This window comes from Pogona vitticeps, chromosome 1 (assembly GCF_051106095.1).
Source record: "Pogona vitticeps strain Pit_001003342236 chromosome 1, PviZW2.1, whole genome shotgun sequence".
Lineage (NCBI taxonomy): Eukaryota > Metazoa > Chordata > Lepidosauria > Squamata > Agamidae > Pogona > Pogona vitticeps.
In genome coordinates, this window is record NC_135783.1 from 122,749,826 (window position 1) to 122,777,619 (window position 27,794).

General features: G+C 38.5%; 1 protein-coding gene across 18 annotated transcripts in view; it reads left to right on the forward strand.

Moving 5' to 3' along the window:
* Positions 1–27,794, forward strand: part of DST (dystonin) — a 397,214-nt gene that overhangs the window by 214,546 nt on the left and 154,874 nt on the right. For 10 of the 18 annotated variants that reach the window (XM_073000291.2, XM_073000297.2, XM_020781806.3 and 7 more), the window contains 3 exons: positions 8,535–8,669; positions 17,704–17,792; positions 18,974–19,109. In XM_073000291.2, the coding sequence (XP_072856392.2) occupies positions 8,535–8,669; positions 17,704–17,792; positions 18,974–19,109 (360 nt within the window). Of the gene's footprint in view, positions 1–1,256; positions 3,951–4,993; positions 8,429–8,534; positions 8,670–17,703; positions 17,793–18,973; positions 19,110–20,155; positions 25,838–26,135; positions 26,286–27,794 lie in introns of those variants that run through there. The other 8 variants (XM_073000283.2, XM_073000284.2, XM_078386370.1 and 5 more) reach the window with 2 other exon arrangements.

Sequence of the window (27,794 nt, forward strand, 5' to 3'; positions counted from 1 at the left end):
GACCAAACAGAAGAGAGAGTGAAAGGGGAAAAGAGGGTATAATTATACAAATAACACTTCAAATCAAAGTATCCAGTAAAATTTCAGAATTTTTCTTAATTATCATTTGAAGTTGTCTTTATGATTGAGCTGGGGAAGAACTCATTCAGCAGTTTCAAGATTAAAGCAACTGCTATAGAGTTGGTTTGTTCAGATGTTCAGATCTGTTTGGCAGTAGTTCGGATCCAGACTTCTTCTACTAACTGAAATGAATTTGGATGGCTTACTTCAGATATTGCAACTTTTAGTTTGATAATGATCATGCCTGTCTGATCCATGACCGGTGCTTTCCTGACAAAGAAACTTCCTGTCTGCATGTTTGCACTGTGGATCAGTGTGATTGCTGTTCAGGTGAAAGTCTTGCTATGATTTTTTAAAAATTTTCAGCTGTACAGTTTTAAATGGTCTTATATGATATGCAGGTGTATGTTATTTGCAGTCATGAGAGAACAATCATGCTTCCTTAAACTGTAGGGTTTTTAAAAATACCATCTAGTAGGAAATAGGTAAAAAATAAAGCTCCCTTTGTATTAGAATCTCTGTAAGTTAATAGCAGTTGAAGAAAACAGAAGTTTAAAAACCACAACATTATTTGCGCTAGTCTTGTTTTAGAAGAAAAGCATCTTATCTGGGACTTATGTTCAGAAAATAATTTAAATAAGAGCTAAGAATTTGACTAGGAGAAGAGCATAAACACTAATCGTTTTCGAAGGACATAGTTTCCCTGTGATTCAGTTAAGTGGGGTTTCTGGGTAATGATTTTGTTTTTTATGAATTTCAAACATCTGGTTGTATCATGTGATATCACAGGCACTAAAATTCTCTTGTTTTCTTACTCAACTAACCATAAAATGCTGAGGGTTTTTAATCTTGCATGATGTTCTTTGCTGAGAAGTTGCTCTGTAGTTTTGCAGCAAGGACTCATGCAAGCAGACTTTTGGTCAGCACCTTCAAACCATGGAATGGCTGTTATCCTATAAGCAAGCCTTCTTGAGGACTTCCCTTGGTGGATCTCTTTGTGCAGCTTTCTCTTTCCTCTAACTAACTGTGGCTTTCTGAAGGTGTCAGTGGTGGTGGGAATCGCTCGATCTATGCTGCTGATTACCTGTAGAGGCAATTTGTAAGTATGTAACCATGCATTAAAATTGCAACATTATTTCCAATATTACATTTAGAAATAATAGATTATAATGTTTCTCATATTTTTTTCCCTCCAGATCCTAAAGAATAAGGAGGCACTTGTACGTAATGAATATTCTGATCTGGAACAGCAGCAAAAAGCAGTAGTAAATGAAAACAGAAAGCTTATGGAAAGGATAAATGAACTTGAAGAGATGTTAGCAGAATTGAGGAGACAGAAGTTCCAACTAGAACAGGAACTTCCAAAAGCAAAGGAAGTTGCAGAGGAAGAATTCAAGAAACAGCAGAAGAAAATAGAAGAGATTTCTGTCCAGAAAGCCAAGGCTGAACAAGAGGCAAAGCGACTCCGCATGGAACTGGATGATGTTGCTCAGGAGAAGGAAGCTGCAGAACGGGAGTTAGAACGTCTAAAACAGCTCACTTTGAAAGCTGAGGCTCAAAGAAGCCTAGTTGAAGAAAACCTCAGGGCTTTCAGAATTCAGTTAGAGGAAAGTGACATGGCAAGAAAGACTTTTGAAGAGCATTTAAGGAGGAAGGACACAAATCTTCAAGATTTGGAGCAGCAAAAGAAAGCATTAATGGAAGAGCTGAAGAGGAAGACTGCAGAGGAAGAAAAGCTTATGAAACTAATTAAGGAGATGGAGCAAGACCTTGAATGTCAGGGTAGTCTAGGAAAAAACAAGTTTAGAGAAAAAGAAATAACTGAAGTTAGAAAGCAAATTACCTTAATAGGAAGAGAAACTTTGTTAGCAACATGTTCAGACATTTTCAAAGAAAAACAAGAAATTAAAAATGTAGAGGAACTGCAGAAACTGGTAGATGAGCTAACACTTGCCAACAGAAAGTCTGAAAAAATTATTAAAGATTTAAAATATGAGCTGAATGAACTTGAGCTACAGAATGCATCCTCTGAAGAAAAGGCTCGCTTATTGAAAGAAAAACTAGATGATGCCAATATTTCTTTAAGGCGCCTTAAAATAGAGCTAGATCAGAAAGAAGTTGTAGAACAAGGATACCTGGAGCAACTGAAGGAACTTGATAGGCAGCTGCAGAAAACCACAAGCAAGGCAGAAGAAGTAATGCAAGAAGCCATGGAGCTGAAAAAAGTAAACATGAAATATCAGGAAGAGCTAAGGTTACTTCAAAGGGGAAAAGTGCAGCTAAAGAGGGAGCTGGAGGAACTGACCAGAACGCAAACACAAATGGAAATCACTGTTAAGCAGTTAAATTCACAAATCACTTCCCTTCAGCAAGAAAAATTGGTAGCTGAACAGAAAGCTATTTCATGCAGAGGAGAAGTAAGTAACTTGCAGGAACAATTCAGAAAGATGCAGGAGCAATTACTTCAGAAGACAAAAGAAGAAAAAGAAAGCCAGTTTATTATTCAGAGGCTGAAGGATAACTTAGCAGATAGTGATCACCAGGTAGAAAAACTGAAACAAAAGATCGAAGAGCTTAATAGATGGAATAGTGAAACCAAAATAATGATGACTGAAGTGCGGACTGAATCAGAGAAGACAGTTCTTGAAAGACAAATTATTGACAGGAAAAATGATGAATTAATAGCTCTGGTTGAGAGTTTCAAAGAGCAACTACGTGTAACAAATGAAGAACTCCACAGACAGATAATAATTGAACAAGAGCACTTGGATAAAATTAAGAAACTGGAAGATGAGTTAATAAAAACCAAAGATATGGCCAATGAATTTAAGCAGAAATGTGACAAGGAGAATGCCTACAGCATGAAAGCTGAAATGGAGATAAGGAACTTAAGTGCTCAGTTGAGTACAGTCAGCATGGAAATGAAGATGAGTGAGCAGAAAATCCAGCAACAACAAGCCCATATCCAAGAACTAAACAACAAAATGAAAAAGATGCAAGATGAATTCCACCAAAAGTCCTTAGATGAACAAGTGGCACGCAAAAATATGTCTTTGCTGCAGGAGGAGTCAATTAAGTTTAAGCATTCTGCAGAAGAGTTTAGAAAGAAATTTGAAAAACTCCTGGAATCTCATAACATTGCGGAAAATGACATATCAGGCATAAGGATGGAATGTATCACTCTACAGCAAGAAAGGCATATGGCTCAAGAAAATATCAGAATGTATAAGATTCAGATTGAAGAGCTGCAAGACAGACTTCAGAAATGTCGTGAGCAGTTACAACAAGGGAAACATGCTGAAATGGAATATTTGCAGAAATATCGCAAACTAGAGGAAGAATTGCAAATGCAGAAGCGAACAATAGAGAACTTAAAACACCAGCTAGATATGCAGAAAAGGGAGCATGGCAATCAGTTGCGTATGTTTCAGAATGAGATCAACAAAAGAAATGTACAATTTGACTTTGCTTGGAAGGGAAGTGGCTTTAGTTACATGGGAGATACTTCCCCAAGAGAATTTGAACAACGTAACCTGTGTACAACTACTTCCCCTTTATTAAGAAGAAGACAAATTGAAATAAGCAGTCCAGGTTGTAAATCTGAACAGCTTGTTGGACAGAAATTGCAAATGGTTGCTGCTGATTCCTTGCCACGAGAGAAGCCATTCCAACTGTCTGGAATAAGCCGCCCATTGGAAGATGGGATCACCCAACAGTCCTACTCCCAGTTTGTATCCCAGACAAGCACAGAGCTTGAGATAACTATTGATAAGAGCAATCCTCTCTCAAGAATACCAGAAATAGATAAACTGAAAAACAGCAAATTCCTTGGTTCACGACACGATGGCAGTTATGAAATGGGATTAGGGAAGCATCTGCAGCCGTTGGAGGTACATCATACAACTTGATGTTGCTGGGTTTTGCTCTCTGTTCTTTAAGGTTCTTTAACATTTTTCTGTTATATTTTTGTTTTCATCTTATCTGATGAAACAATATCAAAAATATTCTTAAACATTTTTAAATTTTTTCTCCACATGTATTGTCCCAACATTTTCAGGGGATTCTAGGCCTATATTTTCAATAAGATACATAGTGGAAGAAAAAAATATATAGATCTAGCCAATGGCTCTCTGTATTGTTGCTCCAGTGTAGCAAATTGTTTATGTATATGTTCTGTGAATTACACAGTAGGTGAGTCTACTTTCACAAAGAGCCTGTGAAAACCTCAGATAAGTTAATTTGGTCTATAGAAACCCAAGAGTCAGCTCTAATGAACTATGCATACATGCATGGTTTGCTACTTTTAAGATGGACATAAATTTCCTTAAAGGCAAGGCAGAAGAACACAAGTTAAATCCTATGTTTAAGTGGGGCTTACTGCAAAATATAGCAGTTTTCCCTCTTAAGAAGAGTGTTTCTGTTCAGGGGTTTGGCCAGGCACTCACTCATGTTCTCCATCATGATCCTTTTCCATTCTTTGAATGATTATTTATAGCTGATGACTGCAGAGCATGCTCAGTCATTATTGGATGTACCTTTTGATTATTTTTGTTCATCTTTGAGTTTTCAAAAATTGTATGTCTGCAAGCATAGAGTTCCCTTTAAAAAAAACAAACAAACACCTCAGTGGCCCCATTTTGGCTACAGCCCTATTCATTACCTGAGTTCCCCGACACAGTACAGACGTTAATTATAACCTGGTTTAATTCAAGCATGGTGTCCTCTTTACAAACTCTAGTTTATGTTTCTATTCATCTTTCCATTTTTTGAACTTTCTTGTTCAGACCTCTTCCATATTGACATAGCTAATAAATTTGATAGATTCTCAGTGTTTATTGTTCATATTCTGCATTCCCACACTCAGTGTGGACTAATGTCATACTGCTTTCTAAACTGAACTTCCTTCATTATTTTAAAAAATTCCAATTTGCAGATAGTGAACAACAATCAGTATGGTGTACATGTTGAAGTGGCTACATTAGATCAAGAAACTGGCAAGAAATTTGGGAATGAAGGAAGACTGCTTGAGGGATACAGATCATCGGAAGGATTTAGGATTGAAGATTTGTCAAGGCTGAGTTCAGTTACAGAGGAAAGGCAGGCCAAGGAAGTTGATATAATTCCTTCTGAATATGATAATATCAAATTTCAAGGTCTCCGACATGATGTAACTGCCAAGCAGTTGATTGAAGTTACACTTCTAGACATGAGCACAGCTGAACAACTCCATACAGGGAAGAAGGCTCTGGCCGAGGTTCAAAAAAATCTTGAGACTTTTTTGACAAAGCCAACTGCCATAGCTGGACTGTACATTGAAAATGGCAAAGACAGGATCTCATTTGCTTCTGCAGCTAAGCAAAGAGTAATTGAAAAAGCATCAGTGTTAACATTGTTAGAAGCCCAGGCAGCCACTGGTTTCATCATTGATCCTGCAACAGGTCAGAAATACTCTGTTGATGATTCAGTTATCAAGGGACTTGTAGATCAAGAGTACAAAGGTAGGCTTCTTGAGGCGGAATTAGCAGTCTTGGGATATATGTGGTCTGGGAGAAGGCTGTCTGTCTATCAAGCAATTGAGAATAGAGTCTTGGATAGGCAAAAAGGCAAAAATATTCTTGAAGCTCAGATTGCAACGGGAGGAGTTATTGACCCTGTGCGAAGTGTCCGTGTTCTTCCTGAAATTGCAGTACAGCTGGGCTTGCTGAATAACACTGTTTTGAATTTTTTACATGAGCCTTCCAGCAATAAAAAATACTTTCAGAATCCCAATACTAGGCAAGCCATGTATTATAGTGATTTGCTGAAGCTGTGTTTGTTTGATATAGATAGTAAATGCTTTTTACTTCCTGTTGGGGAGAGAAGAATAACCACTCCTTCTGCAGAAAAAATTCATAAAATATCTGTGGTTGACATTAAAACAGGAGCTGAAATGACCTCCTATGAGGCTTATAAAAAAGCTGTGATAGACAAAAGCACCTACCTTGAGCTCTCAGGACAGGAATTTCAGTGGAAAGAAACCACATGTTTTGATTCCCATGGGAACTCTTATCTTGTGCTGACAGATCTGAAAACAGGGATGCAGTTCAATATTGATGAGGCACTCGCTGATAATAAAATTGACAGAACATTGCTCAGTAAATACAAAGAAAGGCAAATTACAGTCAATGAGTTTGGAGACATTTTGCTGAGCAATTCCAAACCCCGCACAGATCTGAACAGTCCCATTGCTGGAATCTGGTTGTCTGAGACAAATGAAAGAATACCTGTACTGAAAGCTTCCCGAAAAAACCTGGTGGACAGAACCACAACACTGAGGTGCCTCGAAGCACAAGCCAGTACAGGGGGTATAATTGATCCCTTTACTGGGAAGAGATATAGTGTGGCCGAGGCCCTGCACAGAGAGCTGATAGATGAGGTGTGCGCTAAGCACATCCAGCAGTGTGAACTGGTCTTTACAGGGATTGTTCACCCCATATCAAAGAGTATTATGTCAGTGGTTGAAGCAATGGATATAAATGTCCTAGACAAAGAAATGGGCAGTCGCTGCCTAGAGTATCAGCACTTAACTGGTGGGCTGATAGATCCGAAATCCCATTCTAGATTGTCAATGGAAGAAGCTATTAGGAATGGCATAATCGATGCTGTGACTGCTACAAAAATGAAAGATGACAAATTCTACCTAAAAAGTATTACGTGCCCTAAGACAAGAAAGAAAATGACATACAAAGAAGCTCTGGACAAATCTGTTTTTGACTGCCACACAGGGCTGCGATTGCTAGAAGCAGCTGAACTTATTTCCTCAGGAATTTCTAGGCTTTATTTTTCCTCACAATAATAAGTCAGCAATGGAAGGCAGCAATTCACTTAATTGCGAGTAAGCCCTATATAATTCAACTGGGTATGCTTCTGAAAGACATATGTAGAATTGTGCTGCAAGTTTCATAATCTCAATTGTTCCCTGTGAATTATCTGAGGAAAAATTGGACCTAATTTTCAGTAGAGTAAAGCTCTTTGGCTTTGCTTCTGTATTCTTTTGTATACTCCATATTTAAGGCTACTTAATGCATGTAACCACTGCGCTACAGTTTCATCAGTATTGAACCCTTGTATGTCCCAGTGCTTTCATTTCAAGATATGCTTGAATACTTCACCTCTCCCATACTGAAATCTTTGGGACTTATATATAATTAAAAATGACTGAAATGTGTTCTTGATTTATACAAATGATACCAGCAACTTATTGTGTGTAAAAATTGGATCGTTATGATGACAGTACGTTTTGTTCTGAGGTTTTTGTGAGGAGGGTGAATCTGATGTCATTCCAGCTGATTTCTAAAAGTATTCAAAAGTAAAGCACTGTCCTGTTGCATTCATGTCAGCATATAAGATGCAATACAATCCTGAACACAAAAAATATGACTAGGGAACTGAGTAGGGAACTGAGCACATAAACTCTTTCATTGAAGGCAGTGACACCTGAGTGCTTGCATTCAGCTTAGCATGGGTTGTGGTTCATGTTTATCTAATCAGCAACATGGATGTAAGTAAGCTTGCAAAGAATTCATAGTTCAGTGTCATAAATAAATATAATTGAAACGATGCACACTTGCAGGTGCAGAGTTTCGCATGATTTGGTGTGAAGTTTGTTAAAAGATTTAATGTTCTTTTAACAGTACAATCCTAAAAATGCTTTTTCTGGAAGTCAGACTGCAGTGATCAGTGGAACCACTTCCTAGTAAATATATTTAGCATTGTATACTAAGTAAGCTTCATGAATTTAGTAGTAACATTGACTGTGGACATTTCAGAGGGAGAAACTGAGACTTCTAATACATGATTAATTTTATCCCCATTTTTTCTCCATTGTTTTGTTTCATGATGCTTTGAATGTTTTTTTAAGATTGAAAACTGAAATCAGCAATAGGATTGGTGATAGAATTATTAAAATATGGTAATTCTTACATCACATTTCATACGTCTTAAATAACAAACTAGTGAAATGCTATTATTAACTGAAAAAACTGCTTTGAATATTTTTATATTAATGAATTATAGTAAACACAGCATGCTATCCAAGTTTGGGTGTATATCTGATACAAAGGCCACAGTTTAAAGAGTTCTACATGCAAATACTTATTTAGATTTTGCCTATGTGATGGTGTCCAGGAGGTTTTAGTAATGTAAATTCTATTAAATGTATATACAAATGTGTTAATATGTATCATAATAACTATTTTCATTTTTTAAAGAATGCATCACTTGGGTTACTTACTGTCTCTTAAAAACTGTTAACATTTTTTTAAAAAACTGCATTAGAATAATATAGTAACTGGGATTTAAAAATAAAATAAAATATCTCTAAAATTCTGCCATCTTTGTTAGTAAAACAGATTCTTATGTTTCTTGTGTGGCAAAAAGTTAATGTTGCAGCATTTTACAATGTGCGTATCTTTGCAATGCCCATTGTTCATCAGAAGTCAGTAGAAGAGGAAAAGAAAGAACATGTTGAGAAGGCTGGGGATTTGCTGAAATGGGTGTCAAACATCACCAAGAGCCTGAGCACAGGGGGAGGAGAGCAGCCTGAAAAATCACAGTTTCTTAAGAAACAGGTATTAAAATGCTGCTTGAGAACAGATGATGCCTGTTGTATGAGTCTGCGTTCTTTGCTCTTCTTCCTTATCTGCTTGAAGGATCAGATGTGATCAAACACACTTTTCATTTCCTCCACAGCAGCAAGCTTTAAGAGTTAAAGGAATATATGTTGTGTGACCTGCATTGGACCCAACAAAATCTATTTCAAAAGTGCTGAAAACAAATATACAAAACAGTGTTTTTATTTGAATTTATAAATCACTTTTCTGAAAACACAGTTGAATATAACAAGTTAGACATCAAGTTTAGACCTTCTTTTACATTTTGTCTGCTGGCAGTTCATGAGATTGCAGCTTTTGTTTTCTTTTAAATTTCTTTCTGCCTGCTCTGAGGCAGCTCCTAATGTTTATGTGAGGAAATAATATTATTAATAATAAATTAATCGTGTTGTTGACTCTTTCAATTTTTTTAAAAGTGGAGTATCAGTCACAGAATTTAAACTTATGTACAGTGGTCAGAATTCTGTTGCTCCTTTTAGTCTTAATAGTGATCAGTTGTGTGACTGATAGGGATTTTTCACTTTTGGTCCACTACCTCTTTGCACAAGTATAATGCCTCGCTGAAAACAATGAGGGAGATCTGTTCAGGGCTGATGAAAGTTCTCTCTTGCAGTCACCTACCCCCCCCCCCCACATCAGTTAAAGTAAGCACAAGGGCATTCAGTCTCTCCCGTGCTGCACTACAGCAGAACGCAGCATCAGAGATTATACAAGCTGCACAGGAGAACATTATGCATCACTCACAATGAACAGGAAACAGGCCATTGTATCCTATGTGGACACCTTATTTACAAGTAATTCAGACATTATACCCAAATGTGGATATGGAGGAGGAGTGGTGCTAGAGGCAAAGCAGGAAGGTTCACGTTCACCTCCCCCCATAGAGAATATAGAGAAATTATAAGAAAGATCATTGAGACCTAATTTCATGATATCTATTATCAGTATCATGCAGACAAGGTAATCTGAAGAATGTAGATGATACTGGTGTTCCCTTTCCATAACACTCAGGAATGTCTTCCCTTTCTTACAACGAACAGCAGTTTCCCCATAATCTGCATGCACACTGAGCAGATACAGGTAATAGAAGATGCTAGGATACATTTGCTTATATGATTTCCAGAGAAGATAGTTAAGGAATTAACAGGACATCCTCTGTATTTACACAGAACACAAGCCATTGGAAAAGCGCATACCTGAAGCTTTGTATGACCAAGAAGATATTTGCCTGATTTGAGCTTTACATTCTGCATTACTCTGGCCATGAAACAATATTGTAATTTTTGCATTAAAATTCCTCTGAGATTAGTTCAGTTCTCCTGGGAACAGAAAAACCCCAGTAATGAAGAATGACTCTTGTCCAAGCAAGAGAGATGCTTCACCTCAGAGTAGTAGGACAGAATGCCCCCTCCTCAGACCCTGCGCCATTAGCAGTCCTTTCTATCACTTTTTAAAAATATTTTATTATTTTTAAGACATACATACCTACAGAACAGACAAAAACCTACAGGACAATCAAGAACACATAAGACCAACAAAACATATAAGCGGGGAGGTATTTCCCATTCCAACTTATCTATTATATAATTTCTGACTACAGGAAATCTTATGCCTTATTCCCATACTGCATCATAGTATATCTGTGTGTATTGACACATGTTATATTTCATATCTCTATTTTGTATATCTAATTAAGTGTCTAACGTCCTAAATTTATAGTAAATTTTATAAATTCTATCACCTGCATTTCCATCTATCTAAATCTCATCATAAACATTTCTCATTTCCTCTTTAAGATTACTTATCCACCAATAGAATCCAGACAGGCCAGTTCATTCATCAAAAATCTCCATTCTTATAGAGAGAAAGATATAAGTCTAAGCTTATCAAACATAGTCACTATTATACTTCACATCTATTTGATATCTCAATATACGTGCCTCACAAACAAAAGCATCCAATATTATTATTCATCATCATTTCTTAAATTCATAAATTACATGTGCTTGTCTAGCATTAAATTTCATATCTGGCCAAATTTGCTTATTGTATATTCATCATGTTACTTTATATGTTAATATATATATATTAAACCAGTGATTTCTATTATTTATTCAGCAAGTAACTTTCAGTTTTTTCATTTTTGCTTATCAGCTCCTTTTTTCAGTTTTGATATGCACATTTCATATCCCTATATTGTATATCTAATTAAGTGTCTAACATCCTAAGTTTACAGTAAATTTTATAAATTCTCTCACCTGCATTTCCATCTGTCTAAATCTCATCATAAACATTTCTTATTTCCTCTTTAAGATTACTTATCCACCAAGAGAATCCACACAGGCCAGTTCATTCATCAAAAATCTCCATTCTTATAGACAGCAAGATACAGTATATGTCTAATCTTATCAACATAGTCACTGTTATAATTCACACCTATTTGATATCTCAATATACATACCTAACAGACAAAAACATCCAATATTCTTATTCTTCATCATTTCTAAAATTCATGAATTACATGTGCTTGTCTAGCATTAAATTTGATATCTTACCTTTGGAGAAAGCTAAATTAATTATCTTGTAAACTACGTTGGGTCCCAGTTCTGGGGAAAAGCTAGCATATGAAATAAGTAATTAAGTAAAGTTAATGTGAGTGATTGCAGTATTGCAAACAAAGCAGTTTCCACCTAGATCAGTGCTTCCCAACTTTGGGTTCCAAGATGTCCTTGCACTACAACTCCCAGAAATCTTGGCCAGCACAGCTAGTGATTAAGTCTTCTGGGAGTTTTGGTTCAAGGAAATCTGGGGACCTAAGGTTGGGAACTACTGTTCTAGATTGTAAAGTAGAATCCCAGCTGAAGATGCAGCAGTATTGCACTCTCCTCGATACAGTAAAAAAGTACTTTATTTGCTGTGACTTGAGCATTCCTGGGAACAATTGTGGGAGGGATAGGGACACTATTTCTGCATTCTTGAAGGTGAGAGCAGAGACTTTGTATGCAAGAGCAGCATTAGGATTGCAGACATGGTGCTTGGAAAAGTTAGTTTTGGACACTACAATTCCCAGAATTAGAGATGGGCATGAACTGCTGCCTTGTTGTGGCGAAGGGGCTTGAGTAATTCAGAGAAGTTATAGGCTATGCCATGCAGGGACACCCAAGATGGACAGATCATAGTGGGGAGTTCTGACTAAACGTGATCCATCTGGAGCAGGAACTGGCAAGCCACTCCAGTATCTTTGCCAAGAAAACTCCATGGACAGAAGCAAAAGGTTAAAAGATATGACGCTGGAAGATGAGCTCCTTAGGTTGGAAGACGCCCAACATGCTACTGAGGAAGAGTGGAGGACAAGTAGCCCCAAAACTAATGGAGCAGTTGGGCCAAAGCCGAAAGGACTATCAGCTGCAGACGCGCCTGGAAGTGAAAGGAAAGTTTGATGCTGCAAAGAAAAATACTGCATAGGAACCTGGAATGTAGGATCACTGGATGTGGTCAATCAGGAGATGGCAAGAATAAACATTGACATCCTGTCAGTGAACTAAAATGGACGGGAATCGGCAAATTGAATTCAGAAAATTATCATATCTACTATTGTGGGCAAGAATCCCGTAGAAGAAATGGAGTAGCCCTGATAGTCAACAAAAGAGTGGGAAAAGCTGTACTGGGATACAATCTCAAAAATGATAGAATGATTTCAATACGACTCCAAGGCAGACCTTTCAACATCACAGCAATCCAAGTTTATGCACCAACCACCGATGCTGAAGAGGCTGAAATTGATCGATTCTATGAACACTTCCAACACCTTCTAGAACTGTCATCAAAGAAAGATGTTCTTCTCATTATAGCAGATTGGAATGCTAAAGTGGGGAGTCAAGAGATAAAAGGAACAACAGGTAGGTTTGGACTTGGAGTTCAAAACGAAGCAGGGCAAAGGCTAATAGAGTTTTGTCAAGAGAACAAGCTGGTCATCACAAACACTCTTTTCCAACAACACAAGAGGCGACTCTACACATGGATTTCACCAGATGGGCAATACTGAAATCAGATTGATTATGTTCTCTGTAGCCAAAGATGGAGAAGCTCTATATAGTCAGCAAAATCAAGACTTGGAGCTGATTGTGGCTCTGATCATCAGCTTATCATAGTAAAACTCAAGCTTAAACTGAAGAAAGGAGGAAAAACCACTGGGTTAGTCAGATATAATCTAAACCAAATCCCTTATGAATACACAATGGAAGTGAAGAACAGATTTAAGGAACACGACTTGGTGGACAGAGTGCCAGAAGAACTATGGATGGAGGTTTGTAACATTGTACAGGAGGCAGCAACAAAAACCATTGGAAAGAAAAGGAAATGCAAGAAAGCAAAGTGGCTGTCCAATGAGGCCTTACAAATAGCAAAGAAGAAAAGGGAAACAAAATGCAAGGGAGATAGGGAAAGCTACAGAAAATGGAGTGCAGACTTCCAAAAAATCACAAGGAGAGACAAGAGGGCCTTCTTAAATGAACAATGCAAAGAAATAGAGAAAAATAACAGAAAGGGAAAAACCAGAGATGTGTTCAAGGAAATTGGAGTTATTAAAGGAACATTTTGCCCAAAGATGAACATAATAAAGGACAAAAATGGCAGGGACCTCACAGAAGCAGAAGACATCAAGAAGAGGTGGCAAGAATCCACAGAGGAATTATACCAGAAAGATTTGGATGTCCCGGACAACCCAGATAGTGTGGTTGCTGAACCTGAGCCAGACATCCTGGAGTGAAGTCAAGTGGACCTTAGAAAGCATAGCTAAGAACAAAGCCAGTGGAGGTGATGGCATTTGAGCTGAACTACTATTTTTCGCTCCATAAGACACACCTTTCCATAAGACGCACCAATTTTTTAGGAGAAGAAAACAGGAAAATATAATCTGTTTTCTTCGCTCCATAAGACGCACAGACTTTCCACCCCCCTGTTTTGTGGGGAAAAAGTGCATCTTATGGTGCGAAAAATACGCTATTTAAAATCTTAAAAGATTACACTTGTTAGGGTGCTGCACTCAATATTCCAGCAAGTTTGGAAAACTCAGCAATGGCCAGAGGATTGGAAAAGATCAGTCTACATCCCAATCCCAAAGAAGGGCAGTGCCAAAGTATGCTCCAACTACCGTACAATTGCACTCATGTCACACACTAGCAAGGTTATGCTCAAAATCCTACAAGGTAGGCTTCAGCAGTATGTGAACCGAGAACTCCCAGAAGTACAAGCTGGATTTCAAAGAGGCAGAGGAATTAGAGACCAAATTGCTAACATGCACTGGATTACAGAGAAAGCGAGAGAGTGCCAGAAAAACATCTGCTACATTGACTGCACAAAAACTTTTGAATCTGTCTACCACAGCAAACTATGGCAAGTCCCTAAGAAATGGGAGTGCCTGAGCACCTTATCCATCTCCTGAGAAATCTATATGTGGGACAGGAAGCAACAGTTAGAACTGGATATGGAACAACTGATTGGTTCAAAATTGGGAAAGGAGTACAACAAGGCTGTATATTGTCCCACTGTTCATTTACCTTATATGCAGAATACAGCATGCAAAAGTCTGGACTAGAGGAATCCCAAGCCGGAATTAAGATTGCCAGAAGAAATATCAGCAACCTCCGATATGCAGATGATACCACTGTGATGGCAGAAAGTGAGGAGGAATTAAGGAACCTTGTAATGAGGGTGAAAGAGGAGAGTGCAAAAAATGGTCTGAAGCTCAACATCAAAAAAACTAAGCTTATGGCCACTGGCAAATAGAAGGGGAAGATATAGAGGAGGCAGTGACAGACTTTACTTTCTTGGGCTCCATGATCACTGTAGATGGTGACAACAGCCAGAAAAATAAAAGACACCTGCTTCTTGGGAGGAAAGTGATGACAAGCCTAGACAGCATCTTAAAAAGCAGAAACATCACCTTGCCAACAAAAGTCCACATAGTCAAAGCTATGGTTTTTCCAGTAGTGATGTATAGAAGCGAGAGCTGGACCATAAAGCAGACTGCCGAAGAATCGATGCCTTTGAATTGTGGTGCTGGAGGAGGCTCTTGAGAGTCCCCTGGACTGCAGGGAGAACAAACCTATCAGTTCTAAAGGAAATCAACCCTGAGTGCTCACTGGAAGGACAGATCCTGAAGCTGAGGTTCCAGTACTTTGGCCATCTCATGAGAAGGGAAGACTCCCTGGAAAAGACCTTGATGTTGGGAAAGTGTGAAGGCAAGAGGAGAAGGGGACGACAGAGGATGAGATGGTTAGACAGTGTCATTGAAGCTACCAACATGAATTTGACCAAACTCCAGGCGGCACTGGAAGACAGGAGGGCCTGGCGTGCTCTGGTCCATGGGGTTACAAATAGTCGGACACGACTTAATGACTAAACAACAATAACATGAACAGTTTCACCCCAGTTCATAAAGGCTCTCCTTCCCTGCCTCCTCATTCAGTCAGTCACTCACCAGACCCAGTTTGGTTGCTTTTCCCACCTCCTTGGCTAATCTTCCAGTCACAAACAAGAGTACAGACTTCTTCTGTCATCTGAAAAGGGTGGGGCGAAGAAGTGTGAGTTGTTGGCTGGACTGGAAGATCAGTTGAGGAGGTGCAGGAAGCTACCACCCTGGGCCTGATGAGGGCCTGACTGAGCCAGAGGGGGAGGGGGAAGGGGAGTTCTGCTGCCTTTACGAACTGGGTTGCACCATTTTGTGCCCCTCTCTACCCAGAATCCTCTGCCATCATAGCAAGTAGCCATGCTAGCTGGGAGGGTCTTGACATTGTAGTTCCCAAAACTAACTTTTCTATGCTGTGTACAGAAATGTGTTTCTAGTACTCCATCTATTTCTTTAGTGTTCACCTCCATAAAAGGAGCAATGGTTTCACCTTGTAATTCTCTATTAAATTGGGCCAACCCTTTCTGTGTAGTTTCTGCACACTACCAGTAAACTGTCAGCTACTGAGCAGCCTTGTGCTTGCTAGTTTGGTCTCTAAAGATATATGAAGTTTGAAACGAGCAAGGGAATGTAAGGAATACATTTATTTATTTAAAATCATTTTTACCCCGCCTTTCTCCTTCAAAAGGACCCAAGGTGGTTTACATCAGCTGAAAGACAATATTTAAAGATTAAAACAATGAGTATACAAAGGCAGTGTACATCATTAAAAGACAGTGTTCTGATACACACATAGTTAAGAATAGGATGACTAATGTAAGGCTTTTATATGCCAGCAGAACATTTATTCAGTGGTGGGTATCATGTGACCTATAGACTTTGTGGAGCCCCTGTGGCTATTTTGCAGCCCCTAGAGCACTCCCCAATTATCCAGGAAAATAATATCTAAAAGAATCGGAGAATTTTGCCTTTGGCCTAGGGTCCCCTTTAAATATAAGGCAAAACACCTTGTTTCAGTCCCTTGTTGAGGCTTCTGTGGCAAGTTTGATGATGGTGAGAAATGGCCCTCACACACTTCAAGGTTATTCATCCCTGATTTAGGCACATACAAACTAGCTTCAAAATGGCATGTGATGGAGCATGTGGTCCAGAGAAGGGAACACTATTATGAGGCAAAAGTAAAAGATCCCCACCTTCTAGTATTACTGTCCTGTGAGGCTAATATTTTGCTTCCTTGGTACAACTTTGGGCAGCATCTTTTCAGACTCTTCAGAACTATATCTGAGAGAGTGAGTGTCAGCATGGTATTGATAATCTCTGCTCACATAGAGTTTTAGGTTGTAGAGCTGAAGCTTATCTGGTTAGACCTGTAAAAGCATAGTCATCCTTACAGTAATAGGTTGTGTATGTTTTCATGTAGCTGCTGTGGGCAGTGACTGAAAGGTGTATGCACTGACAAAGTCATTCTCCTTGTGGTGCTCTGAGCTGTATTGTGGTGGGGAAATGGCCTGTAAATAAATAAAACCATCACAAACAAACCTGAGCCAGCAGACCTTCCCACTTATGGTAAGGTTTCTTTCCCCTGCTTCAATTTAATTTTTTCTGTACAGTTTAGAACCCTTCCTACTCAAAAACATCAGTGTACAGTATTAGCTCTGCTGGTACAGAAAACAAATTTACTAAGTGAGGTCATACATTTTGTTAAACAGGCAAATATTTAAATCCTGGAAACATGAGCTTTTGAATTATGCAAGTATCTTCAATTGGATGCTGTTCTGAGATTATACATGTCAAAATATGTCTGAGCTAATATACTTGATATGTTCATAAACCAATTAGAACAATGACTGCAGAAGAGTAAAACCATTCAGAAGGTTAACTAACAAATACCTTTACTAGTATATATCTGTGTTTACCTCTAACATTAATCATGACATTCAATCTTGCCCTACTGTAAACACAGTCTTACTGTGATTCTCATAATTAAATGTTTCAGGCAGCAGAATCCTGTTACTCTGTACTTGGAAGTAAGTGTTATGCCCAAGTAAATGGGCACAGGAATGTAGCCTTGGCATTTACTAGACATGGGAGTATTGGTATATCCCCACACAGGTGGCAATAACGAGGGTCCAGCCCCATGGGGCCAGATGGCCCGTCACTGCTGCGGTTGCCACGATTCTTGCAGCGAGGCTTGTCCTCCTGCCATGGGTGGCTAGCCAATCATGATCTACAGAGCTGTTGGAAGAATTGCGGTGTCTGCAGCAGTCGCGGATGGGTGAGTGGACCATCCAGCCCCATGGGGTTGGACCCTCGTTATCGCCACTTGTGCAGGGATATTTGTATGCGAATACCCCCATCTCTAATATTTACTCAAGACTAAGTGACCTCTAAGAACTTACTTCTAAGTAGACAGGCAAATTATTGATATTAGTAAAAATGTCTTGTGTCGTTTCTTGAAATGTCCAGAGTTGGTAGCCTCTTTTTATGTTTTGCTTTACCCTTTGTGTTAAAGTGTCTTACCTACCCATCTTCTATTTATTTCTGGAATGGAAAAAACATGAATATTGTATATTTTCTCTCCAGATTCCTGCTGATGAATTATCAAGCAAGAAAGAACAAATATCAGAGGCTTTGCAAACAGCACAGTCATTTTTGGTGAAGCATGGTGATAAGTATGTTTCTTTTTATACTGACGTTATTTTGAAGTGTGTAGTACCATTTCCATCTGGAGGCACCATAGAACCTTTTGCAATGTAAAATCTCTGGATAGATAAGAAAACCTCAAGTTTAAATGGCACCCCAGTTTATAGTTAAATTGGATCAGTACATTTGCCTTAATTATGGCAGTGGAATTACAGAACCTTACCTAACGTGTTCAGAAAAAGTTTTGCCTATATGATCTCAAATTCCTTCCATCTGTTAGGCTGCTAAGTTATTGGAAATGTCATGTTAAGCCTTTCTGACTACACCTGTTCTCTCGGAACATTCTTCCAATGGAATGCAATTTATGCCTGTCTTTAAACACAAGTTAGGGCTTTCCTTTTTAGATGGGCCTTCAAGCTCTAACCTACTTTATGCAGTTTTACTGAATAAGGATGAGTTCATTGAATTATGATGAATTTATTGAATTTTGCATCATCTTGGCTTTTTTTTAAAAAAAGTAATTTGTTAAGTTAAAAAACCAAAACACAGTCAACAAATACTAGGAAGTACTGGTATTAACAATCAAGAAAAAGTAAGATACATCAACTTCTGGTCTACTGGCATTCCATGTTGACTGGACTTTGGGTGCTGCAGTCCTGGAGTTAAAATACGCCTGTCTTTTTATTTATTTATTTATTTATTTATTTATTTATTTATCTATCTATCTATCTATCTATCTATCTATCTATCTATCTATCTATCTATCTATCTATCTATCTATCTATCTATCTATCTATCTATCTATCTATCTATTTATTTATTTATACACCACCCATCTAGACCAAAGGTATAAAACAGATGTGGAGAACATGTGAACAACCTCCAGTCCATTGGCATATTTTTTTCATTCCCCTATTCCTCCCAGAAATATTTGTTGGTATAGCACTAACTAAAAAAAAGGATGTAGTTTGCTTTTGACACAAGATACAGAGGCACATACACTTGGTTAACTAGCTAATTACAATTCCCAGAAGCCTTTTGAAAGCATTAATCTTTTTATAAATAAGGTACACACTTCCTGTACACTTTCAAAAGTAATTGCAGCTATCCCACTGTTGAACTTTGGCCATGCAGCAACGGGAGCTTTCTGTATGTACTTGAATGTTTTGACATTGTTAGTATAAAACTCACATCTATTTTTTTTTCACAGAATGACAGAGGAAGAGAAAAATGAAATGGAAAACCATGTAAGGTCCCTGCAAGAGGGTTATAAATTGTTGTCTAATGAAGATTTGAAAAAGTTGCAGGAGGAACAAAGTCTAGATGATGAAAATATGGATGAAAAGGTATCCCACAGTGTAATATTGCTGCCTATAGTGTACAGTCTTCTGAGTCTGATTTACTGCATGATTGTGAAACTGCATATTGGTACTAAAAATGCATTGAATAGTGTGCATCATAGAAATAAAATTAGAATTAAATGACTGACAATCTAATCATATAATTAGAATTATCACTAGATGTCTATGAATTAATATAAAGAACCTTGTAAAGGGACAGGTTTTACATTGTACCGTGCATGAACTAAGAACTACTTACTCCTTCTTTCTAAATACCATACTTTGAATTCTATCAGAATTCTGTGCTTCAGAAACATGATACCAGATAAAAGTTATGTAGACTACACCTAATTCTATGCTCTCCTAGAAGTATCCTAGAAGGTATGATGTATTTCAGAAGTTCATGAAATTTCATCTGGGTGCATATATTAGGATCCTAAATTTTCACTAACAATGAAATAATGCATTAATATCTATTATATTCAGTAGTGCCACTTTAAATGCAATAAAATGCCATTGTGTATATACAGAAGGATTATTTTGCATGCTTATTTTAAAAATTGTTCCAAGTTGGTGACATCAAATGCAAACCAGGTGCCATAATTTAAGTGGCTATAATACTTGATTCTGTGTGTTTAGATGTCTCCATAAGAGTGCAGTATGCTGTAAACATGAATAGCATGAGTGTTTTTGTTCCACATACTGTTTTCTGAATCTCCTAACCTCTCACTAAGCACAGAGATGGCATGACAATTTGCCTTCCAGGAATATGTCTCCTTTTCACTCACTATATGGTCATCAATTCAGTTGTCTTCCACTAATCCTATTGATGTATGCAGAGCATAGGCTTTTGGCTCACCGATGCATGCCATGTTACAATCTTTTATCACACCGTGTGCTGTTGAATCACTGACATAAGATCATTTCTACATTGAACTGCTAACATTCTTGCTCCAACTCTGGTAAGTAAGTAAGAGATAAATACTAAAAATTCAAATATCTGGACTTTCCAATATGCCAAATGCTGAAAACCTATTTTTTTATACTCTTAGGTGGACAAAGTCATAGCTGGCATCATTGATCAAATCACAGGAGAGATATTTTCCGTCTTGCAGGCAGTTTATAAAGGCCTTCTTGACTATGACACTGGAATTCGATTACTTCAGAGCCAGCTCATTTTATCAGATTTAATTTCACCAACCTTGGGAAAGAGTTTTGACCTTGAAGAAGCCAAAAGCCATGGGCTTGTTGATGAACAAGCTATATTGCAACTACAAGATTTGCAGAATGCTAAGATGATCATTTCAGAATTGCAGCTGACAGCACTCCCAGTTGTAGTGGCTTTGGAACGGGGTCTAATTTCGGAACCTCTGGCTATTAAAATTCTTGAGATTCAGCTTTCCAGTGGGTACCTAAGGATATCATCTACAGGAGAACAGCTAACTTTGCATGGAGCGTTTCAGAAGAATCTGATTTCCGCACCCTTATATACCAAGCTCCTAGAAAGACATGATATGTGCAGAAACCTCATTGACCCCAACACTGCAGAAAAGGTTTCTTATGGGGACTTGCTTGAAAGAACTGTAGTGCATAAGGAAACAGGCTTGAGACTGTTCCCTGTGGTTCGTCAAGAAAAAGGGAGGGTAACACTAAAATGTGGAAGAAAAATTACACTTTTGAGAGCAGCTCATGAAGGACTTGTAGACAGAGACACTTTGTTCAGGCTGTTAGGTGCACAGTTGCTTTCTGGGGGTATCGTTCATCCTCAGACAGGACACAGAATGACTGTTGAAGAGGCTATGAGAGAACAGGTTATTGATCAGGATGCTGCTTGTGCTATTTTGACGCACCAGATTCAGACAGGTGGGATCCTATGTCCAAATTCATCAAAACGTTTGACTGTAGATGAAGCTGTACAGTGCAACTTGATCTCTTCCAGCAGTGCTCTGCTGGTACTACAAGCGCAGCGAAGCTTCATTGGACTCATCAGGCCACATAGTGGGGAAATATTTCCTGTATCTACATCTTTGGATCAAGGCATAGTCACTAATAAGCTGGCCTGCAAAATTCTCAATGAGAGGCAAAAAATAGCCGCACTTTATATTCCAGAAACCTGTGAAGTGATCAGCCTAGAGGATGCTGCCCAGCAAGGAATCATTGATGGTAACACGTCATCCATTTTGAGTAGTGTGTCCCTACCTGACAAAATGCCCAATGTAGATGATATACCATTGCCTTTGAAAAAGGAAGCAAGATTGCTGTCATGTGAACTCCACCCATTTGTCCATCATGATCAACAAGAAGATATAGATGATTCTCTCAGTAGCCAGCCAATGCTTTATTCCTCACAACACACCCAAAACCTATTCATATCTTACCTAATGGTAAACAGTTATATGGATGCAAATTCAGGGCAGAGGCTCTTGATACATTGTGACAACTTAGATGAAACGCTCAAGTGGTTAATGGGTGGCAACAGTTCTGAATATAATACACACAGGATGGAAGGACAGTTTTGTGAATACCATTTACACACTGAGGTGCAAGATCTTGATCAACAACCTAAAGATACAGTGTTTACCTGTACCACCTGCAGTACTCTTAGTCAAAAGACAAGTGTCCAAAATATTTGTAATGACAGTGAGAAGAAGGAGGTTCATCAAGATCAGCACAGCAATGAACATTCAGTGGCAGATAATTTTCCCATTGCAGTTAGTGATTCAGAGCAATCTGGGTATGTTGCAGATGCATTATTTTGTAAACAGGAAGATAAAGCTGCAAAGGAGATTGATAGAGATCAGAAGTATGAAAGTGAAAACTTGTTTAGACAGTTGCAGGAAACTTCTCAAAATATACCCACAGAAGTATGTAAAAAGTATGTAAGTGAGACAGAAAGTGTTAGAAGTGATGAGGCAGAAGAATCTCATTCAGATTATTTGCATGAGTTTGTTCCTCCAGGAATAAATGAACATAAGAATTGTATGATAGAGGGAGAGAAAAACCAGGGGAATAAAAGCAACCTTCCAGGCATCTTAAGTAACTTTTTAAAAGTAAACAGTTCTTTTAGTGTTAATGAGGAAGGAAAAGCACAAGGGAGTACTGAGGTTTCACATTTTATGGTCAACAATATGCAGAAATGCATGCCACACATTTTGGAGTCTGAAGAAGAAATTGTGTCAATGAAGTATGAGCTGAAAAACGACTTTCAGGATAGTATACGCAGTAGTTTGCAACCTGGTGAAAAATGTTTAAATGGAAGTATTAAGGAAGAATTAGGGACTTATACTGAAAATGAAGTATTAGAGCCTGAAACTAAAACCACTCCACTGTTACATAATCAAAGTAATAGGGACAGTGAATCTGCTTTACAGACTTTTACCAGTGCAGATAGCAGGTTACCATTGGAAGACCACTCCATGGAGCATGGTGCAGATCCACTGAAAAACTGTTCTTCCACGAATGATGTGCTGGCACAGAACCTTCCAGTTAATGTCAGTTCACAATTGGAAGATACTGCTAATAGATTTTTGGAGGACAACATCAGGTTGCAAGGTGAACCATCACTAGAAACTACACACCATACACTTGATAGCTCAGCACCTGATGGTGGTAGCAATAACCATAGTATGTCAGTGCTGGAGAACATTTTTTTAAATAGTGACCAACTGATGGAAAGCAGCAATAGTTTGATTAATGGGTTATTGCCAACACAAGCAACTGAAACTGGAAGTGAGACATCTCTGGAACACAATATTAATATCAGACAGCAATTCATAGATCAGGAAGATTTATGTAATATATCTTTGCATGAGTGTCACATCAGTTCTCATGGGCCTTGGCTGCTGGAATATCCTGCTGAAGATAAATGCATTGGGCCAGTTCAGAGAGATTGTGCTCTTACCAATACTAACTTTCTACTGGAAGATGTCATTGTTACAAATGCTGATCCGCCAGCTATCGTCAGTACTGAATGTCTTGAAGCAACCATTGAAAGAAATACTGATAGCCAGTCCACAGCACATCTACAGGCTACTACTAACTTAGAGAATAATGAGCCACCTGTGAATGACAACAAGCCAGCATTGGCATGTGCTCTGTTAGCTCTAGATAGCAGTAACAATAAGTTTTTTGAACCATTGTATGAAATGGACCACAGTACTCCACCGTCAGAAAATGGCAGGAACTATAAGGACAGCAATTATGAAGGTAGCAGTGAGCCATGTGATACTATACAGATTGATTTTAATTGTGTCTCTGGTTTGACCAGCATCAAAAAAGATGATTCTTCCACTTTAAAGGAAGATGTTACTCTAGAACCTGATAGCAGTACAGTATCCATAAGACGAGCAATGGATAAGCCAGTACAAGAAAGAAGCTCTGAGGTCAGCTTGAATAAAGAGGAGGAGAATATTCTAGGCTTTAGTGAATCAAGTGATACCGATACATTTGAAATTATAAACATAGCAGCATTCAATGCATGGTTGGTAAGCACTGGTCCAGAAGATAAGGCAGAAGGTATTGGGGATGTAGAAAATATAAGTCAGAAAAGGGGAAGGGGAGAAAGTAGAGAGATTGACAGCTCACTTGAAAAGTTGCAGGAAGTTCCAATGCAAAGGGAAGCTCATGGGACTGTTAGAATGAAAGAAGGTGAATCTGATGAGAGTGAATACGAGAGCCTCTCTATAGGTAATGCCAGTGGTGGTGATAATGATGAAGATGAGGATGATCATGTTAACAAGAATATTGATGATGAAGGCGAGGATGATTTTGAAGGTTATGATTATGTGGACTTAGACTATGATACTTTTGACAGCACAGATTATGAGGATGAGGAAGTGATGGAAATGCATTATTCACAATGTTGTGTTAAAAACACTGGAGATCAGTGTTTCAGAAACAACAGAAGTCAGCTTTCAGAGACAACAGAAAGTAAGAATGTTCATCATGAAAATAATTTGTCAGAAAGCGGGTTACTCTGCTTTGAAAATCAGAATGTTGCTGAATACCAAAATATAGCCAATACTGCTGAAGAAAGTATTCTGTGTGAAAGTAAAGACAAAAGTCTGCAAGACGTTGGACAGCCTTCTGAGCCTTCCTTGGAAAACAAACTTATGTTACACTGCACTCAGACTTCTTTGTTAAGCATAATCGATGGTGTTTCATCAGAACGTCATGCAACAGGAACAGGAGATATTCCAGCTCAGAGCAATGTATACACTCACTACAACAGCAACGGAATGCATGATGACATACCAGGGCCATCTTCAAATTCTGAGAAAAAAGAAGTTAATGATGAGAAATTAGTACAGGCTGTCACCAGTATGCCAGAATTAAACCAGTGTAAAAATGGAGTGCACATTCTGAAGGAAGAAATTATTCAAGAATCAAACGAGAGCCTTGGAGAGACAACTTCATCGGTTCTTAAAAACGATTATGAAAACATTACATCATGTGAGGACCAAGTTTCAAACAAAACTGATTCAGTGATACCCTCCATTGGCTTGGCTACAAGTGAATCAGTGGACCATGTGGATGAGTTTGACCTTTCGACTTATTTGAAGCAATGTGCAAAAAATATTACAGCCACAGACATTTTGACACCAGGAGAAAATGATTCATTTTACCTCAAGGAAGTTGAAAGAGGCAGTGAAGAGAATGGAGAGGAGCTAGTGGTAGTGGACTGTTTTAACAAGGGGAAACAATCATTAAGGGAAGTGAATTCCCAATTTCTGCCATGTCCTGCATCAGAATCTATGACAGCTAAAGAAGAAGAGGGAAGCATTTCTTCCAATATGTCTCATTATAAAATCCAGAACTCTAGAGGTGATTATGGCAAAATGGAACTTGCAGGTGTCGAAGAAGTAAGTAACAAGATTGAAGTAGGTACTGAGAATCATTTTCCGGAAATAGGTTTCCCTTGTAGTAATGTAGGCACTATGGATGATAGTTGGCCTTGCACTGAACAGAAAGTAAATGACATAAGAGTTAGTCGCAGTAGAGTGAGAAATACTATGGAAGATGATGTACTGGACCATGAGACTACTTGCATGAAGGACAATGTGCAGCAATCAGAAAAAAGTGTGGTGCTTCCTAATTTTCCCCTGGCCAAGCAACAGGAAGTATATTTTTCTGAAACCCTTTCAACATTACCCAAAGGCTTAACAAATGTATTTAAAAGCAAAATAAAAGATGGACATATCTACTATAGGCAGGTAGATGAGCCTCTAAGTTATATTGGCACAAGAGCTTTAATGAAAAACTTACTTAGAAAGGTTAATTACACATATTGTGGAACTGAGGATTCTAATCAATTTGAAATCAAACATACAAGCAACAATAATAAAACTCCCTCAGTGACTGCTCCATTATGCACGAGTACAAATAAATCTGGCAATATACCAGATATTTGGCTTGATAGTAGAAGTCCTGACCTCCTCCTTGATATACTGAAGCAAGACTGTTGCAGTCAAAGAGCTAATGACACAGATGGGACAAAGGGTGAAACAGGCTACGGTGAAAAAAGTCAAGAGAAACAGACTTCTCAATTTACTCTCACCTTTCCCATCCAAGATGAAGGTGGAAACTTGTCAGGATTAAAATCAGAATCTGTTGCAGGGAGCATTGTATCAAAAAGAGCCCATCCATCTGGAGAGCCCATCTATCCATCAAACAGCCTCTGTGATGATGCTGTGGAAGTGAAAGAACCTGTATCAGGACCTGACACAATGAGCACGGTGAGTAGAAACTCAGAATTAGACAATGGCATGTATTTGGTCTGTTTTGGTGGTGGCACTTAATGTAGTCAGACTGGCATGTATGTTACCAATGTGCAATGAACCACCTATCACAAAGAGAAATGTCACCTGGTTGGCATAACTGTAGGGAGGAAAAAAAATGGGGGCAGGGATTAAAATTGTGCATCCACTGATATCTTTCTTTTTGACAAATGGATAATAATGAAAACAGAAGTGTTGTTTCTGTGCTGCTTAGTTCTGTGCTACTAAAAAATTTAATGTTCAACAATATTTTTAGCTACACTCTGGTATGCAGCCTTGTTTGTGGTACACAGAGACATTGAGAAGGCACTTGACAGTGGTTCAAGATATGAAATTTCTCTTGGATGATCTTCAGCCCAGTAATAATGACTTGGAAGACCTAAAGGTCCAACTTGAACAGCTAGAGGTGAGCTTGTTATCTTTCCATAAAAATTAAGGTCGGATTGGTGGAGACGTATGCATATATTTGCAGTAACAGTTTTGCATATAAAATACAACTCAGTCACAAGAATATTAAAACAGGATATTTTCCATATAACAGTTCTAATTGGTTTACTGTATATACTATCCAGAATGCTGTTGGCAATTTATGTGTGAGTGAAATCATATAGGAAATCAGAGCAGTGAATTGCCACTAATTAAGATGCCAGACATTATCCTGTTTGCATGCCTTTACATGACCACAAGTGCAACCAGCACCTCTTCAATTCATGGCAATTCGATGTTATGACTTAGCCATGGAAATTGCTCGTAGAATTCTTGCAAATATGTATTGATATTGCAGTATTCTATATATATGGGTTTTCATAAGTATACCTTGTATTTTTAAAAAATATATCAGATCCAATTAATGCATTTCATAAGCTATAATGTTTATACGCAGATTAGCCATACAGTATGAACAACAACATTCTAACTGTTAAATTCATCTGAAGACACACAAAGAGCAATACCCTCCATGAATGAAGAATAGTTATCGTAACCTTTAGCTAACTAGCACACTTGGGAGTGTGTGAAAATGACATCAGCTGGGGTGAAGATGTTAGTGAGTCAGTTGGGCATCTGAGTGAATAAAAATAAATGGATGCTAGCTTGAGGTCTGGATGCACAGGTGGCCCATAAAAATTATGAGACATGCTTGTCAAATTTACATCCTGCCCTTCTCTCAAGAAGGTAGCTGAAATTATCTTTTATGCTCAAAACAATGCTGAGAGAGTTTAGGCTTAGTGATAGTCACTTTCTGAAAGGCCATGACATTCATGACTGAGGTAGGATTTGAATCCAGATCTCCCTTTAGAGCAGTGGTTTCCAACCATTTTCAAACTGCAGCCTTTTTATAATTGCCAAGTAACCGGAGACCTCCCCACCACATTTGCATGAGATGGCCATTGTTGTCCATTCCCCAACATGGCAGCACCATTGCTGCTGCTCGCCCTCCCACTGCTCCTGCCACTGTCTCTGCCACCACCTCTTCAAAACTGGGGAGGGAACAGGCTGGGAGAGATTGAAGGAAGGGAGAAAAGAAGGCAAAGGACTGCAAAGATGGTCCAGGAGACGGAAGGACATCATGATACCCAGGGAGGGGGCAAACCTTCAAACTGAGGGGATCCTTCTCAGAAACTGACACAAAACTTTCCTTGCACCCACTGCAGAAGAGGCAGTGTCCCCCTCGTGGGGGTTTGTTGTGTGTGTGGGCTTCTTCTTTTTCCATTTTCCTCCTCTTCTTTAGACTTTCTTGGTTCAAATGATATTCTTTCAGAAGTGGCAGCAATTATATCTTTCGACTGGCATTTCTTTTCTTCTTCTTCCTCCTCCTCCTCCTTTGGAAAAAATAGTCCCAGTCATTTCTTCTCAGAAAGTAGAGGCTTCTTTCTCTCCCCGAAGAGTCTCTTATACACCTTAAATTTAATATCCC